Below are 19,098 nucleotides of genomic sequence, written 5' to 3'. Positions count from 1 at the left end.
GTTTGGCTTATTTCACTCAACATGTCTTCAGGGTTCATCCATGGTGCAAAGGGAGTCTGGCAGTCTCCAAATTGCCTTAGGGATGGGATGAGGGAGGGGCAGGAAGGGTGCCGGGAGCTTCTCCCACAGTTCCCCAAAGCTGTGCTTCCTTGGTTTGGTACGTGCCTAGCAAATGCAGCCCCTCAGTTGTCCTCCACAGCTGTGAGGAAGTGTACCGTCTCTAAGTGTTCCGCCACCTCTGCCCAGGGTGGGTTGGAATGGTGGCTGCCCTCAGAGCTGGGACCCCAGCCATCTTAAGTAGCTAATCAAAAGCAGTGATCAGCGATTGGGATACACACTCCCAGCTCTCGGAGAACTATGTCTTTATGTCCCACCCCGGCACCAGCATGCTGCACCTGGAGCCAGGTTTGAGTACCTCAGTGCTGCCAGCTACAAGACTGGTGGATGGGTGATGGTTGCCCTGGTGTGGAGAGTGCAATTCTCTTGTATTTACTGTGATTCACCAGCGTCTCCCTCCCACTCTTCCCTGGATGTTGCACAGTGTTCCACAGGATCTTGAAGTTCCAAAACAGTTGATTCAGACAGTTCCTGCCTGTTTAATAGTTGTTCTGGTAGAGGGACTGATTTCTGGAGCTTCTTGCTCCACCATCTTCTCATCTCTGAGCCTGGTTCTTCATCTGCAAAGTGAGGAAAATAACAACCAGTATTTGGATAACCCATTACAGTTTTCAAATCATCTTTGTATATTCATTTAGATACTGATTACCTACTATATGCCTGTCGGTATCTAAACATTGTGGAAACAGATATAAAGTCACAGTCCCTGCCTTATGGGAACCCTGGTCTAGCAGGGCAGGTAGACAAAACATTTATCTGTATATGAGATAAAAAGTATTGTGGCCAAGGTGACTCTGGTTGTTGCTGGAGATCAGAGCAGGGAATAGAAATATCTAAATCAGATGAGGAGTTAGGGGAGGCTTCTTGGAGGAGGCTCTTGAAGGATGAGTAAGAGTTAGCCAGGTGAGGTAGGTTGGGGTAAGAGGGCATAAACAACAGATATCTGGAGAACTGAAGATAATTTGGGAGGTTTCATGGGCACATGGCTTGTGTGTCTGGAGGTGGCAGATCAGGCCATAGAAACCACAAAGGGTCAGATTACAAAGACCCTATGGTTCTGAGTGAAGCAATTTGAACTTTATTTTGACTACTGTGAGGAGATATTGAAAGTATATATGTTTTTCTGATTATAAAAGTAATGGATATCCATTGAGGAAAAATTGGAAAATACAGAAACATATAAAGACAAAAAGAAGCATCCAGAGATAACTATTGTTCATATTTTGGTAAATATATATCTACTAGATCCTGGCTCTTTAAAGTGTGTCCACAGACCAGTAGCATCTGCACCATCTGGCAGGTTATTAGAAATGCAGAATCTCAGGTTCCATCCCAGACGCAGGAATCAGAACCTGCATTTTTAACAAGATTCCCTGGTGATTGGTATGCACATTAAAATTTGTGAAGCACAGGGTTAGATGTTTACTGGGGTCACCTGGCTTTTGCAACCCAAACAGGATTGGCTCAAACCCTCACCACACATGGGATGGCAAACTTGTGCTTCTCCTATTCTCCCTGGCGACTCATGGATGCTTACAAGTCTCCGGAAGTACCGCTTCCTTTGTAGATGACAAAGGTTGATAGATTTCTTGTTTCCAATCAACTAATCAAATTATTTTTGAAACTTACTATGTTCTTAGCACTATGGTGCTAAGGTCCTAAAAGATTTAGAAGCACAAAGGCTCATAGTGAATTGAGCTCACATGGAAGCCTCCCCTAGCATTTAAAATACATAGAATAAATAGAAAAAATATAATGCCAAAAAATAAGAACGGGAAATTTCTCTAGATCAGAAATGGAGAGGTTGCCCTAAAGGAAAGATGCAAAAGGGACTCTAGTGGTAAGTGGGATTAGAAGTCCTGTCTTCCACAGGGGGCTGGGACTGGCTCCAGGATAAACAGGTGGGGCGATGGGCAAAAGCCCTTACATGGGGGCTGGATTCTTGATGCACACCAGCATGAGGTCAAGGCCAGAATGTAGCCGTCTACCCCTGCTGGGAGCAGAGAGACACCTGCACAAACAGGAGCCCATAGCAGTGCATCCTGAGGGCCAGGGCACAAGCTGAGATTAGCTGCAAGGCCTGATCTGGAGTCACACTCAATGCAGGGCTGTCATGAAGGCCACTGGGAGGACCCCACCAGGAAGCCCTCCCATCCCAGGATGTATGGGGAATAAATCCTAGGCTGTGAATGCTCACAGTTGGAATTCACCAAGCTCCAGAGCACCAGCTGCTGGGAGACAAACTCTGCAAATGGAAGAACTCTCGTTTGAAAAAAAAATACAGATATAAGAGAGCAATCTCAAAAGGTTTCTAAAATAAGTTTTAATATTCTCAAATAGAAAAGGGAGGGAATAACAACCACGATACAAAAACTGGAGATTATGAACAAGTAAAGATGATTATGAAGAGTGAGTCAGAAATCTCGGTATTGAAAAATATGCTTACTGTAATTAAAAAGAAAATAGATGGGCTGAATAATAGACCAGATGCAGCTGCAGTGAAACAAAAGATACATGGCGTGTGTTCTGAAGTGCTTCACTGGAATTCAGAGTGAAGGAATACAGAGGAAAATGAGAGCCTCGCTAACCAGAGTGAGTAGGGAGACTTCTTGGAAGATGTGAGACTTGAGGGAGGTTGTATAGAATACGTGGGATTAGGCCAAGTGGAGGGGAGGAGGCAATGATGAATGGTTTAGGGATTTTATTAGTCAGGGTTTTCCAGAGAAACAGAACTGACCAGAACTGTCTGTCTGTCTGTCTGTCTATCTGTCTGTCTATCTATCTATCTATCTATCTATCTATCTATCTATCTATCTATCTATCTATCTATCTGTGATTCTCTCTCTGTGTCTAGAGTTTAATTATAGAAATTGGCTCATGCTGGGAATTGGTGAATCTGAATTCCATAGGACAGACCACAAGCTGGAAACTCTGGTGAAGATGAAGTTGTTTTCCCCAAGAGGAGCTGCCTGGCTGAAGAAGAGGCAGACATTGTTCTTTCTTACTGCTGTACCCTTCAGTTCCTGCTTTAAACCTCCAACTGATTAGATGCGGAGACTCCCCTCATTGCTAAGGGCAGCTGCCTTTGTTGATTGTGGGTGTATTCACAGGAAGATGCAACCAACTGACTAATGATGTAAATCCACCTACAAAATACCTTCACAGTAACAATCAAGACAGTGCTTGTCAGACCAAACAACTGAACACCATAACCTAGCCAAGTTGACACATGAAATTAACCACCACAATGCTTAAGACAGGGTTTTGAAGTTAGGCAGATTTGGTCTTGACTTTTACTTATTTACTGTAAGACTTGGGGAAAGTTTTCAGTTTATTGAGCCTCAGTTTCCTGATCTGTAAAATGGGTGTTAATAATTGAGCTTATAATGGAGGAATATAAGAGTGTATGTATAGCTCCTAGACAATGTTTGGCACACAGTAAGTATTCAATACATTATTAGCTTTTGCCATTATTACTGTTAATAACAACAATAAGGGTACAACACTTAGGACATGGAAGAAACTGAATTAATTTATGTTGAATTATGTCAAATTGAATTATGGGTGAAGAAATAGCAAAGGTACAGAGACAAAGAAGGCCTTGCAAACAAAAATTTTATTGTGATAACATATATAACACAAAAATTCCCACTTTAACCTTTTTAGGTGTACAATCAGTGGCATTAATTACATTCACAATGTTGTGCTACCATCAACACCATCCATTAGTACTCACAGAAATTCAGTACCCATTAAGCAGTACCTCTCCATTTCCCCCTCCCTCCATCCCCTGGAAACCTCTAATCTACTTTATGTCTCTATGAATTTGCTTATTCTAGATAATTAATTTAAGGGAATTGTGCTGGTTTGAATCTGTTATGTACCCCATAAAAAGCCACATTCTTTAATGCAATCTTGTGGGGGCAGACCTATTGTTGTTTGGACCTTTTGATTAGATTATTTCCATGGAGGTGTGACCATGCCCATTTATTTAGTTTACTGACATCCTCTATGAGAGGATAAAAGGTAGAGACATTTTAAGGAGAGTGGAGAGATGCTTGGAGATGCAGACAGAAAGACATTTGGAGATACTAAGCTAAGAGATGCTGCACAGAGTTTCCCCTGGAGAAGCTAAGACAGGACCCCCAGATGCTTAGAGAGAAACACCCTGGGAGAACAAGCAAGAATGCACAGGAGCTTAGAGAGAGAATCTAAGAGAGACAGAAGCCAGAGACATTTTGGAGAAAGCTATTTTGAAACCAGAATCTAGGAGTGAAGGACCAGCAGATGCCAGCCTATGCCTTCCTAGATGACGGAGGTGTTCTGGACAGAGGTGAGCCGACACACACCCAGATGCTTCGAGATGCAGACAGAAAGACATTTGAATATACTAAGCCAAGAGATGAAGCCCAAAGTTTGCCCTGGAGATGCTAAGTGAGAACCCACAGATGCTTAGAGAGAAAGCCACTGGAATCAGAAGCTGAAAGCAATACATCCCAGGAGCAAAGGACCAGCGGATGCCAACCATGTGCCTTCCCAGCTGTCAGACATGTTCAGGATGCCATTGGCCTTTCTTCAGTGAAGGTACCTCTTGTTGATGTCTTAGTTTGAACACTTTTGTGGCCTTAGAACTGTAAATTTGTAACCTAATAAATCCCCTTTATAAAAGCCAATCTATTTCTTGTATTTTGCATTCTGGCAGCTTTAGCAAACCGCAACAGGAATCATAAAACATTTTTGTTCTTTTATGCCTGGCTTATTTCACTTAGGATAAGGTCTTCAAGTTTCCTCCATGTTGCTGCAGGTGTCAGATATTAATGGCTGAATAATATCCCCTTGTATGCATATACTGTATTTTGTTTGTCCATTCATCTGTTGATGGACACTTGGGTTGTTTGCACCTTTTGGCTATTGTGAATAATGCTGCTGTGAATATTGGTGTACAAATATCCTGTCTGAGTCCTTGTTTTCAATTCTTCTGAGTATATACCTAGGAGTGGGATTGCCAGGTAACATGGTAGTTCTATGTTCAACTTTTTGAGCAACTGCCAAACTGTTTTCCATAGAGGCTGTACCATTTTACATTCCCACCAGCAATGCAGGAGAGTTTCAATTTCTCTATATCCTCTTCAACACTTGTTATTTTCTGTTTTTTTTTTTTTTTTAATAGCCATTCCAAGAAGTGTGAGGTGATATCTCAGGGCATATACACTTTGAAAATGCAAAAATATAGATCAGCATGGAGGTGCTAGTTGAAACCATGAATGATTAGACTTTCTCTGATGGAGAGACTATAGAGAATAAGGAGGAGAGGGCTAAAGACTGAGTTTGAGAATGACCATGCTTAAAATGTAGGGAGGAGAGAAGCTGGTGAAGGAAGTAAAAAGGGATGAGAGGAAAGGAATTGGAGATCCTTGAAGAAATAGCAGGTTCCAGGTCTGGCATGGTGTTCTGGTTTGCTAATGCTGCCATTATGCAAAATACCAGAAATGGATTGGCTTTTATAAAGGGGGTTTATTTGGTTACAAATTCACAGTCTGAAAGTCATGAAAATGTTCAAATTAAGGCATCAACACAGTTATACCTTCACCGAAGGATGGCCAATGGCATCCAGAAAACCTCTGTTAGCTGGAAAGACATGTGGCTGGCATCTGCTGATCCTGGGTTGTGTTCCAGCTCCTCTCTCAGCTCCTACGCATTCTTCAAAATGTTGCTCTTGGGGCGTTTTGTCCTCTCTTAGCTTTTCCAGAGCAAACACTGGGCTAGCATTTCCAAAGTGTCAGTAAAAGCCTGTGTTCAACAGCTGTCTCCAAAATGTCTCTCTTAGCTGCTCTCCAAAATGTCACTCTCAGCTGCTCTGAGGTCTTTGTTTGTGAGCTCTTTTATAGGACTCCAGTGATTAAATCAGGTCCCACCATGAGTGGGCAGGGTCCATATCTCCATGGAAATAATTTAATCAAGCATTTCACCCATAGTTGATTATCATCTCCATGGAAATGCTCAATCAAAAGATTCCGACCCAATCAACACTAATATGTCTGCCTACAGAAGATTGCATTAAAGAACATGGTGTTTTGGGGGCATAATACATCCAAACTGGCACACACAGGAAATGTACAACATGACCCGGGAACATCTATTCCAGAAAGCAAGGGAGTTATCGAAGAATTCTGGGGATCCAACTTGAAAGAGTTCCCAGTGGCCAAGCATGGGATAATACGAGCATAGTCAGGAAAATAACTGCAGTGGATGGAATCACACAAAATATGCTTAAATCTATTAATTTATTATGATATGAAAACAACAACAACAAAAAACGAATCTCAATCACCTTTAGAGGATACTAGGGAACCAACTATTATTTTGAAAACTGGTAAATAAAGGGAAAGAATCCAAGATTTACCCTCTTCTTCCCATATATACTGTTCTTCAGGGTAACCAAATAGTCCACTTTATAAAGTGACTCTTTATAAAAGCATCATAACTTAAAATGAAGTAAATAAATAGAATAAATTTATTTTTAGTTTGAAACTCCTAATGAAATAATGAATCCTGGTACTGAGCATCGATGCCTGTTAATACCACAAATGGAGAAGCAAATAGACAGTATACATCTCTTGATGAAAGTACACATCAGCTCTGAAGTAACTGTATTAAAATTATCTACCTGAATTTGATCAAACTTCAGATTCAAATCCAGTTTTCAGAAAATATAGGGGAAAAGGAACATATTAAATATTACCATATGGGTATAATCAGCAAAAGCCAGATATAGGAAATCCAGTAATATTGGTTCATAGCACCAGTTTCTTCTTCATTAAGTAAATAGTAAGGGAGAGGAAGTGACAGAAGGAAAGGAAGAGGGAGGAGAGGGGAGACGGGGTGAGAGAGAGTGAGACTTAAGAGATTTAAGATGTGTATCAATCAGTTGCAATATGTGGGCCTTAGTTTATTCTAATTTGAGAAAACTGTAAAAACAATACCTTTATGAGACAATTGGGGGAAATTTGAATACTGGATATTTAGTGATATTAGGGAACTCTTGTTAAAATTTTTTAGGTGTGAATAATATTGTGGTTATGTTTTAAAAAATGAGATCTTTTAGAGATATATATTGAAATGTTTATGGATGAAGTGATACATTGTCTGAGATTTACTTCCAAATAATTTGGTGTTGGGGATGGCAGTGGGTAGGGATATAAATGAAACAAAATAGTACCCAAAAGGCATTCTATTCTATTTTTGTAGAAATTTTCTGTAACAAAAAGAAAAGAGGGACAGGAGGTAAAAAGAGTCATTTGTGTGTAGCATTCTCTTTTAAGGGCATTTTCATGTCCTTCATTTTCCTTGAGTTTTATACCAACCCTGTGGGAGGGTAGGGTAGGTTAGTATTATCTCCATTTTCCAGCTATTTAAGAGGAAACTCAGAGATTTTCCCCACGATCCCACAGCTGGTATGTGGCTGATCTGGGACCAGAATGAGGGTTTTTCTAAGACTCACGAAAGAAAGCAGTATGGTGTGGTGGGAATCAAGGAAGGAGAAGATGATTATGGTGGGCTGTGGGGCAGTCCGCAGTGTCCAGTGCTGTCAATCAAGGACAAGGAAGGCTGAGAACAGATTATTGGATTTGGTAATATAGGAAGGACTTGCTTGATCCTGGGGAAAGCAATTTCAGCAGCTGCCGGGAGACAGCCTGATTGCAAAGGAGTTGAGGTTTAGTAGAGAGGAAATGAGAAGGGTGAGCTAGCATTTTTGAAGCAACATCTGCTGTCTAGTTGATACTAATTTACCCCTTCCCTAATTTCTGCATTTGGCTTTCTTCTTCCTCTGCCAGAAGTCAATTTCTTTATGGACTGGATTTGCACGATTTTCCTGCGTTGCCACCTTGGTTTTGCATTCTTACCAGAAGTCCCTGGTAACTCCGTAAATCATGTTTAAGGATACTGTTGACACTAAGTTGTTGTGAAGGTAAAATACGAATCTGGTAACAGAAGGGTTTCACTCGGCACCAGGTGCGGCCATTTCTGCTCTGCCCTCCCTGCCTGTTCTCACAGGGTGTTGGAATCAACCACGATGGATTCCCAGCCAGTGCAGACTCACCCCTCCCTTACTAGTCTTCTTTCTTGACTGCAGTCACCCAGGACAGCTCCCAGTGGTAACCTGGGGTGGGGGGTGGGGTTAGATTTAGAGAGTAAGGGGAACCAAGAAGCAAAGCATGAATGGTTGCAGTTGCTGTACAGGTGTGGTCCTCTTCATTTCTACCTGAATTCCCAACACATCTCTCACCAGGTTCATGGACAATCGGTTCATTGTGAGAAGGGTGGGGCCGTGAGTCACTAAGGACCGCCCGAGGGGCAGCGGGGCAGGGAGAGATCCTCTCTCCCATCTCCAGAGCTGGGACCTGAACCCAGCTTCATGACCCTTTGTGTAGACGAAAGGCTGGATGTGCCCGTCCAATATGCCTGTTTTTTTCTTCTTCAGGTAGTCCTCTTCTTGTTTTATGGCTTCTGTTTCTTGCTTTCTTTATTTAAACTTTTAAAACACGCTCCGTGTGAAAACCCATTCCAGATTGCTCTCTCTTTGGTGTGATTGCTCTCATTTGGGTGTGAAGGCTCTTATCTGTGGTATATACTGACTGTCCCGTGTGCATTGGCATATTAATCAATGAGCCTATTTTAGCAGAATTTATTTTCTTTGGAAATCCTCCAGATGGCTGGAGCTGTCCCCACGAGATGGGTTTGCGTTTGCCTTTCCTAGGGTCCTATTGCGGTCACAGTTGACTCGTCTGGGGGGGGGGGGGTGGCGGCCGGTTGCTAAATCCTAGGCTCCCAGGCTTGCTCTGAGGGTACCGGCGGCGGGGGCTCTTTCCCGGAGGCGAGGGCGAGGCGGGGGACTTGGCCAGGTCCCCGGCGGGGGGGCGTGCAAGGTGTGGAGGGCGGCGAAAAAGAACAGGCAGGACACGGTTCTTTTAGGGTAATAGAAGAAAACTAAGAGCGCTTTATTAGGCGAGAGCACAAGCTTATATTGGGCGATTAGAGGGCGGGGTAGCTGTAGAAGTCGAAGGCTTGGATTGGTTCGGAGAGGGGGCGGAGGTTGATAGACAAGGGGCGGGAGTTATTCTGGTAACTGCGCATGCGCACTGACGGTGGGGGAGTTGCTCTGGCAATGGGGAGTGTCAGGGGCAAGATAAGGGGGTGGGAAAAGGCGGCTCCCTCCGGCAAGCCTCCCCTAACGGTGGTATTTTGGGTGAGGAAATGGGGCCTGCCTCCGGCCTCACTTTCTCAGGCCTGGGGGGCAGTGGAGGGCGCTGTCGCCCGTGCCCACCACCCTCCCCAGGGGCTGATCAGGTCCCCCAGCCCAGGCCCGCCAAGTCGAAGCACGTAATCAGTATCCCGCATCCTATGGTGCTTTATGCTCTGGAGCAATTCTTTTTAGCTAATTTCTTAGCCTAGGGATCCAGCACCAGGGAGCAGTGTGTATCTAAACTCCATACCTTCAGGAACCACAGGCTCGATGCTCTGATTTCACTCAGATGACTTTGTTCCCCCACAGGGCTCATTCTGAGTCTTGTGCTGGGATAGTAGGCCGAGCTTTGCATTCGCCATCACCGACAGGGCGACTCTTTAGTAGTTTGTCTCCTTTATCTAAGAGCTCAGTTCCAGATCACCACCACAGCCCAGGGCCTTTGGCCTTGCTGCTGGGCCACATGGCCTCAACTCTGGCTCACTCTTACAGCTGCAAGTTCCCTTTTTGCTTCTGGTACCTGGATATTTCTTTCTGCCTTTTGAGCTGACCAAGTATTTTAACTTTTTTTTTTTTTTTTTGGTGGGGAGTGTGTGTGTGTGTGTGTGTGTGTATTTTATTTTGCATTGTTTGCAGGAGAGGGGCTGCCTGTATCTGCTCAATCCACAATTCTTGACAGAAATTCTAGCATTAGGACCCAAATCTTCATCTAAATGGGCTGATCTTTGCTTGATTTTTCCCTCCTTATTTTTGTTCATTTAAAAATAATTCTACCCGAATTAGTCTTAGCAATGTATTCTCTGCTTCCCTCTGTGGCAGTAATCACTATGTGGTAGGGAAATACCATCTCACCTTTCCACAGTGTGCTGGATATTCTGTTTGCCTCTCCAGATCCACTTTCTACTCTTCCCTGTCCTGCTCTGCCTTCCCATTGGGTTGGCCAATGTTGGAAAGAGGGAGAAATCTGTATTTATTCCCCTGTGTTCTCCTGCCAGGCTCTGGTTTGACAGTGGCTGCATTTCTGTACCTAAGCTTCTGTGAGCTGCCCCCCTCCTTTGGCTATGACTCTTGCTGAATCCCAGTAACTGCTCCCTTACTTTTCCCACTCAGGCGTAGGAACGGTAATAGCTTCCTAGGTTGGTAGTCCCTGGGTGCTTTGCCACCTCTTGCTGGTTTCCTTCTCCTTGCCCACAACTTTGTAAATAGTCCTTTCATTAAACTGTCTTCAGTTACCCTTTGGGTGCACATGTGTTTCTTGTGGGGACCCTGACAGATACACACAGTATGCCCCGAGCCTGATTTTATAGCACCATCATACATTCATTCAACAAGTATTTTTTCAGACCCACCATATGCGAGGCACCACATTAGGTACCAGCATTTAATTAGGCCCCTGTTTTTGAGTTCAAAGTCAAGTTGGGGAAGACAGAGAAGTAAAAAGCTCATTACAATATAGAGTGATAAGAGCTATGACAGAGGAAAGAGCAGCACACTGTGGGAACATCAAATAAGAGCACTGAAACGAGTCTTGGACAGGGGTGCATGTTAGGGAAAGTTTCCTGGGGGAGATGACACTTGTGCTGCTCTATAAGACAAGTAGGAGTAAGACAGGTGGAAATGGGGCAAATGGCATTCAGGACAGCAAGAAGAGCAGTGTGAAGGCACGGAGGAACGGCATTGTGCCATCACTTAAGGGATGTTCGGCAGGGCTGGAGAGAAGCCATGCTTGTGAGGGCAGAGACAGGCTGGAGAGGCGGGCAGGGACCAGAACACAGAGGCCCTTGAGTGCCCCAGAGTTTGGGATTCAACCTGCATGTTAAGAGGAACCAATGTTCAGTTTTAACCACGAGAGTGATACCATCAGGATGGCTTTTGAAAACTCTTTTTGGTAACAGAGTAGAGAAAGGAGTGGAAGAGGTTGAACAGAGGACGGGGAGAAGAGTTTGAGTTTATTACAAAATGGTGGGTGCCTCTTTTCTGAAGGGTAGGGACCAATAGTTGGTTGGTAAATCACACACACAAAATAGTTAAAATAGGTAAAATGATAAAAATGTTAATATATATTGTAAATATTTTACTTCTTTTTTTGCTATATTATCTTTCTTGCATAAATCATGCTGACAATGCTTTCCAATTTATTTTTAAGTGGAGAATTTCAAGGTATTTATGAAGCAATTCAAGTTAAAGATACTTCTATATTTTTATGAGTTTTCTCAATTGTTCATAGTTTCAAATCAATGATGCCTACTGGCATTGCCAACTGGACCCCCTGGTGGCACTTGGGACACAATATACCCTTGCTGGCTCCTTAAACAAACTTCTCTTTCTAATGTCCCTCTCTCTGTCACTTATCTTGCTTATAATAGGTACTCTATAGAGTTTTTTAATTGAATCTTGAATTAGAAGCTTTCTTGATTGGATCTTACTTCTTATCAAAACTTGAGTCAGCCAAGCAAGTTAAGATTCCCTGGTTGGTTCTCCGGAGCCGTGTCTGTGAGCCAGGGCCAGTGATTTCCTTGGTAGAAGAGCAAACAGGCTAGTAACCTTGGTGTGCCTGATGGGTTTCCATCTCTTCTCTGGCTGCCAAGGGAATAATATAGAGACCTTCACTGACTACAGATCCCTTCTCCCCCCGCCCCCTCATGCTGCTAATGAATTAAGGAACTCATCTAAGACCTAACTGCAATTCCACCTGAAAAATCTGAGACTTCCTAGTCTGAGTCACTGGCCTTCATTCTGGAATATCAGAGCCAGAAAGTATCTGAGAAATGATCTAATCCATTCTGCTTAACTTATGAATGAAGAAACTGTGGTCCAGAGAGATTTTTGCTAAGAAGTTAAAACTCATGTAGATGGATAAGGGATCAGAGATTCTCTGGAAATTCACAGGGAAACTTTCTTTCTGTGCTTCTTAGGGATGACTGTGCACTACTAAAACAAGCATCTCTCTCTTTCTCCCATCTGTTATCTTTAACTCTAGGTCAGCCTTCTCACCCTCTTTCTAAGCTCTCTCTCTTTGCTGATTTATCAGAGGGCTTAGACAATGAAAACCAATGTTGACACTCACCTCAGACAAGCATAAATAAGAAGGAAACCCACAGCAAACATAAAGAACTTGGCAACACTAGCTTCCTTTCTATTCCTCAAACGTCCCAGCTCCTTCTTACTTCAGGACTTTTTCCCTTGCTTTTCCGTCTCCTGAAATGCCCTCCTTCATCTTTTCAAATGTTTGGCTTCTCCTCTTCCCTTGGATCTTAGCACAAATGTGCTCAGAACACTGCCCACCCCCAGCCCCCGTTGATCTGTAACATATCACCTCATAATGTTTCCTTCATAGGATTTATCACACTCTGAAATTTCTTGAGTTTATTCATTCATTATTTTCTCTCTCAACTAGAAAGTAAGCTCAGTGATGGGGGAGAGGACTTTGTCTTGCTGACTCAGAGCCTATGACAGCACCTGTGGTAGGGGTGAATAATATTTAATGAGTGATTGATGACAATAAGTGAGAGCTCTCCACCAGCCTGAGTAACTTAGAGATGATTCTATGTTTGTATCATTAATCAAGTTATGTGTACACCCAAGATGCATTTTTACTATTTATTACACAGCTTCTGGTAACTGCTTCCATGAATCTAATTTACTTTCTTCCCTTCCTTGCACAAATTGACTCTCCAGTGTGTGTTTTAAAAAAACATATTGTTTTATTACTACCAGCAGGAGTGGGCTTCATGGGGTGATGGATGTGCTAAGTTCAGGGTGTGTGGGCTGTGTGGAGTAGATGGTGACTGGGAGGCTGAAAGGAAAGGGTAGATTTGGAGACCAGATCCAAGGACCCCTCAGATTTACTTGCGGCGAGGGATCGCTGCAGGATTTGCGAAGAAGGAGGCATGGCAAGCCATGGCGATGCCACCAATAAGATTAAGGAATTCTTGGAAATCTAACTGCCCATCAGAGTTTAGGTCCAGTTTCTTCATCATGCGGTCAAGAACACCGGGGTCCTTCTGGTTCTGAAATTATAACAATGATGATGATGATGATGATGGTAACCTTTATTTTGCACTTTCTAAGGTGCTTTCAAATATGTTGCCACATTTTATTTTTACAAGAGTGGAAGGTACAGGGTAGGGGATATTAATATTCTAATTTTTAAGACATGAATACAGACTGAAAGAGGTGAAATAATCTGCCTAAGGGGAAGACGTGGGTCTTGAACCCAGGTTTTCTGGCTCCTGGTCCAAGGTTCTTTCTGTGACATCAGAGGTTATTCAATTTTGTAAAACAGTGGGGCTCTGCTTTCAAGTGGTGTGTGGGACTCCAATAGACAAAACATATAAAAAGGGTGCCATTTGAGGTGAAAAGAGGGTGCATGGCCCACCTAATCAGTCTCATCTTCTGCTCCTCCGTTCCCCACTCGCCCTGCTAACACATACATACACTTACAGCCACTGGTCACATGTGGCTATTTAAATTTAAATTAATTAAATACTCAGTTCCTCAGTTGCAATAGCTACAATTTCAAGTGCTCGACAGCCACATGTGGCTAGTGGCTGCCATACTGGACATGCAGATATAGAACATTTCTATCACTGCAGAAAGTTCTATTGGACAGGGCTGCCCCAGAGCCTTTGGGCTGGAGGAATAAAATGCAAAAGCTATTCTGTTTTGCCATTTACAATTTCATATGCCTCTCCCTAAATGGAAAAGAATGGATCACCGTTCCCTATGGTATATAGTTTACACTTTTTGATCTTTAAAAGACATCTTATTTCAAAGGAAAGGAGCCCTTTAATAGTCATGCACAGCTCACCCTGAGGCCTAGGGGCTCAGCCTGAGCTGCTTGCTATACAGACCACCCAACTTGGAGTGAGTACAAAAGGAGGCATGGCGAGCCACCTGCCATTTGTGGAGCTGGGGACTTAGCTGCTGGCCTTTCATTCCTGGCCATTCTGCCAGGGCCCTGCTTCATGCAGTGGGTGGTTTGGTGCGTGGGGGCTGGGACTGGTACCTTCGTGAAGGCAGCCAGTTCCGTATTCATGAAGTTCAGGAACTCCAGCTTGGAGAGGGTGCAGTTGTTACCCTCCTGTCCAGCATACTTCTGGAAGACGGCAATCAGGGACTCGATGCACCGCTCAGTCTCAGTGGGGCTGGACACTTTTGCCTTTGGAGAAAAAAAATTCAGGGCTCAGACAAGGGCAAGATGACAAGGGCTAGATGCTGGGGCATACTCCAGAGAATTTATCTCCTCACTTTGAACCAAAGCAGTTTCTAAGAGACGGTGTCATTTTATAGGGGGAATGGGGGGCCAAGACAACCAAAGAAAGCCACATTCTGTGAGCTTTCTTCCCAGTCCTCCTCACAGGTTTATTCCAGGTGGAATAGAGTGAGGGTAGATATAGAACATGAGGGGTATGTTGAAAGTATTAAAGTAGGCTGCCTAGATGAGGGTGGGAGTGACAGGGTGTACTGATATTTTTAGAACGTTTTGGTACTACATATCACAAATCCATATGCACACCAAAATTGTCTAGAGGGTGAATAATTTCCTATTTTCCAAGAGAGTATAGACGTTACTGTGATCAATGAAATGCCAGTTCTTTTTAAAGCAATACTGAATGCCTGGGAATCATGCATTTTCTCAAAGAAAACTAAAAGCATACATATTATTGCATATGGGGTGGGGGATCTAAGAACTTTTGGGATGTTCAAAAGTGGCTTGCCAACTTGAAGGTTAGGAGCCATTATTTTACATGTGAAGGAACTGAGACATGAGAAGGGTATCGACATGGCAGAGCCACCCTATATTCTGGGCCTCCGGGTCCCCCTTTTCTACAGTTCTAGGTTTCTGCTCCTTCTACTTCTTTGTGCCACTGATTCCCCCAGGGATGACAGTGAAACCTTTCTGGAGGTAGCTTCAAACCAGGAAAGTTCATACAGGGGCTCTTAGGTGGCTGCTGACACTCAGCTCCCATGGTGTCTACAAAGCTGAACCACTCGGCTGTGGCACAACCAGGAGATTCACATCCTGTGCTGGGCTCTTCTTTCCTCATAACAGAATTCTTCAATAAATCCCGTCATTCTGAGCCTGCCGGTCATTCCAGCCAGGACCTGGCGCCCCAGGAGTGAGGAGGGTTCGACTCCCTCTGGTGGATAAGAACAGCAACTGCAGACTTTCTGACAAACTTGCCTGGCCACACCCTTCTCCTGAGGCTTTATGTGCCGGCATTAACAATGATTCCTGCTTGGGTGGTGACGTTTGCAACTTAGTTTTTAGCTTTTAATTTTTTCTTGGGATGGAATGCTGGAGCCCTGAGCTAGAGACTTTCAGGCCTGGGAATGCACAGCTGCTAAGGATTTGGATATTGAGCTGAGCCCTGAGCCACACAGCTGCCTCCCTCCTTCCACCCTTCCCCTGCAGCATTCCCACCGCTCTGTCTCCCAGGTGCTTTGCCAGTCTAGCCCAGATGCCTGCTGCCCATGGCCTCTTGGAGCATTTAGAACCCCCGAACTGTTCCGGAAGTGCATCCTTTCTGAACAGTCACATTGTTGGAATTTTTTACCCCCAAAGGGAATTTTTTCTTGGAAAAAAAAAAAAAAGTGCTGGTAGGCTCAGGGTTTGGGAAGAAACAAAATACTGTAGCCTAGAAACAAATGTGTTTGCACAACGTGTTCTTATCTGGGTTAAAATCCCACTGACTTATTTACGAGTCAGATGACAAGAAGACTGGCTGCGAGGGCACAACAGATAGGGCAGAAGGTTCCAAGCTGAGGAGCAAGGGCTTTGCGGCCTTTCTCTAAGAAGACAGATACATCCCCTGCCCCTTTTCCTTGCAGAACTCAGACTGCTTCATTTTCCAGGTTCAAAATGGCTCTCTGCTTTACTTTTTTCCCTCCCTAACATCAGTCTTGACTGTAACATTGTCTTTTTTTCCTTTTAAAACCTGTTGCTATCAGACACAGGGAGAAAATGAAAACCTCTTTGTTGCATTCCTCCCTCTTCCGCTGCTCCCCCCTCTCTGTAAGAAACACAATTATCAAATTACTGAAATGGAATTGAATAATTTGTAGAACCTGAGGGGACTTGGGAAACGGTTCCTGAGGAGGCCCAGGGAGGTGAAGGTTTTGCACAAGGTGGAGCAGTGGTGAAAGAAGAGGGGAACCAACTTTCCAGGCCTGAGCCCAGCACTCTCAATAACTGCAGTCTCGGGAGTTTCATTCCATGGTCACGTCCACCTTCTTCAAGGACAATCAATCCAGTTTTTTTTACCATGTGTTAGTGCTGAGTCTGTACTTCTCCCTTTTTGCATAGAAAAAGCATTGCTTCTCCCTTTTTGCATAGAAAGGAGAAGAGGGAAAGAGTAGGTGGGGATACAGACTGACACATTCAAGCAGAGGTTGGCGAACTTTTTTTGTAAAGGGCCAGAAAGTAACCACTTAAGGCTCTGTGGTCTATATAATCTGTCACAATAGATAACTGCTGTTGTAACAGCAAACAACCACAGCCAGTACAGAAATGAATGGGCGTGGCTGTGTATCACTAAAACCTTACTTATGGATACTAAAATTTGAAGTTCACATAATTTTACATGTCACAAAATATTCTTTTTTTTCCCAACCATTTAAAAACGTAAAAATAATCCTTAGTTGTGGGCTGTAAGGAAACAAGCCGCAGGTTGGATTTGGCCAGCAGGCCCTTGGTACGCTGATCCCTTCATTAAACGGAAGCCAAGGAGGAGGTAGATTTTGGAGGTGGGTTAATGGAGAAGCTAGAAAAACAGTTAAGTAGAGACGCAAGGAGCTGGGAGGAAAACAAAAAAACAAAAAAACAGGTGAGGGAGCAAATGCCTCAAACATGGCAGGATAATTGCAAAAGAAAGGAGCAGGGGGCTGGCTGGAACTGGGCTCCTCCCACATTCCCGGCTGTGGTTCTACTTCGCGCCGCCGAAACAGGGTTTAGTTTCAGTCTCTTTGTGTCTTGGCCATTTGCCCGTAGCTTACTGAAACTCTGATTTTCCTTCAAGACTAGGACGACTGAGTTCTGAAATGCTGCCTTTCTGGATCAAAGATATAACTAGTGACGCCTCCAGAGGATTCCAACCCCCTGCTTTTTAACTCGTCTCCCGGGGAGACCTTTGCCCAGGGGGGAAATCATCGCAATTCGCTCCACCCCAGGCTGAGAAAGAAGCGGCCTCTGCGAGCCCAGAAGTTGTGCAGGGGCCTTCCCTCCTTACTGAGCACGGAGTCCACTCCCTCTTCCCCAGCCCCGGACCTTATCTTTACTGGGAAAACAAAAAGATCCGCCGGTTGCCACACCCAGGCTGTTATTACAGGTATAATTTTAGGGCTTCTTCCTTCCCTACCCTCTGCCCTAATTCCATCCTACAAGATTCACTTTTCCTGCTCCGTTTCCTGCCACGTCCACAGATAAATCAAAGACAAAGCCTAGTGGAAAGTATGCTGTTGCTTTTTTTTTTTCTTTCATTTTTCTTTACCTTTTATGAGGATGAAAAATTTAAAAAGAGGAGGCTTACCATGCTGTAGCTGAGCGAAGACCCGCACGTTGTGACTCTGAGCTGCGCCGAGAGCTCTGGGGCGCGCGCGCGAGCGGATCCCGGGGGCCACGCCCTTCCCGGCGCCCGCGTTGCTCCAGGCTGACTCGGCCGGCCCCTCGCCGCGGGTTGGTCCGCCCAGGGTCACGGATCCGGACTTGTCAGCCGTCGGTTTTCTTTGCGAAACACACAGGCGTTACCTTAAAACTCACGTAAAACTCAGCAGAGGATTTTCCGTTGTCCTTTCTCAGTCTTAGTCTCTCTTCCTGGGAACCTTGAAGATTTTGACTTTTCATAGTTAAAAGTTTTGCCTAGTGGGTTTGGGGAAGTCTGTCTATGTTCGTGGGTATTTTACATGTATGAGCTCAATCTGCAGTTTGTATAGGCAGAAAAGTCCCTTTTAAGAACGTGGGAAGGGGAGTCTTATGCAAAGTGTGGATCATAATTGTAGACTAGAAGTTCTCCAGAACCGGGGCCATTTCTCCACCCCAAAAATATTTAATACAGTATTCAGTGGTGATTTGGCGATTATTGCCAAGTGGAGCCCCCTTCTTTCAAACGTCTCCTCTCTTGAACTCCTGTAGGGTATTTATCTGTGTGGCGTTTGCCATGGAGTTGGGAGGAAAGAACCCTGTACTAAGAAGCAGAAGCTCTGATTAGAGGTTGCCAGATACCTGGGGGATTGGAGGCGGGGAGGGTTGGAGGATGGGGTAATAGATTGAATTTCTGTATGGGGCCGTGAAAAGTTTTGGTAATGGATGGTGGTGGTGGTAGCACAACTTTGTTAATATGTAATACTACTGAAATGTACAATTAAAATGTTTAAAATGGGAAATTTTGTGATATATATATATATATATATAACCCCAATAAAAAAATAAAAAAACTCTATATTCTAATCCTGCATCTATTACTTCTTCACTGCATATTTCCATTTGCTCATATGTAAAGGCAGATCATACTTGCCCTTCCTACTTCATAAGATTGTTATGATTGTTAAATTAAATAATGGATCTGAGAGGGCTTCAAAAACTGTAAAGATGAGAATGAAAGATAATGGACTGTGGGCATTGTGTAAATTGCTTCTTTGCGTCTGCTCCTACCAGTCATCTCCCAGCACAGAATGCCAAATCTTCATCTCTACTTAGCTACTCCAGACCCATGTTTTCAGTTGTTTGCTTATAAATC

At 43.9% G+C, this 19,098-nt stretch overlaps 1 protein-coding gene across 1 annotated transcript; it reads right to left on the bottom strand.

Moving 5' to 3' along the window:
* Nucleotides 1-13,041: 13,041 nt before the first annotated feature.
* Nucleotides 13,042-17,997, bottom strand: S100A11 (S100 calcium binding protein A11). Its single transcript, XM_037825960.1, has 3 exons — nucleotides 17,893-17,997; nucleotides 14,370-14,522; nucleotides 13,042-13,371 (listed from the first exon to the last, which is right to left on the bottom strand). The coding sequence occupies exons 1-3, from the start codon at nucleotides 17,893-17,895 to the stop codon at nucleotides 13,207-13,209; spliced, it is 321 nt and encodes a 106-aa protein (XP_037681888.1). The 5' UTR covers nucleotides 17,896-17,997; the 3' UTR covers nucleotides 13,042-13,206.
* Nucleotides 17,998-19,098: the final 1,101 nt, after the last annotated feature.

The sequence above is a fragment of the Choloepus didactylus genome, chromosome 2, assembly GCF_015220235.1.
Source record: "Choloepus didactylus isolate mChoDid1 chromosome 2, mChoDid1.pri, whole genome shotgun sequence".
NCBI classification, from domain to species: domain Eukaryota; kingdom Metazoa; phylum Chordata; class Mammalia; order Pilosa; family Megalonychidae; genus Choloepus; species Choloepus didactylus.
The sequence above is the reverse complement of the archived record's forward strand: the minus strand, read 5'-3'. Positions and strand labels throughout refer to the sequence as shown.

Excerpts from the sequence above, each read along its gene's own strand:
- S100A11 (XM_037825960.1), bottom strand. Across the intron at positions 13,372-14,369 it reads AACTGGCTGCCTTCACGAAG|AACCAGAAGGACCCCGGTGT; the intron begins GTACCAGTCCCA and ends TTATAATTTCAG.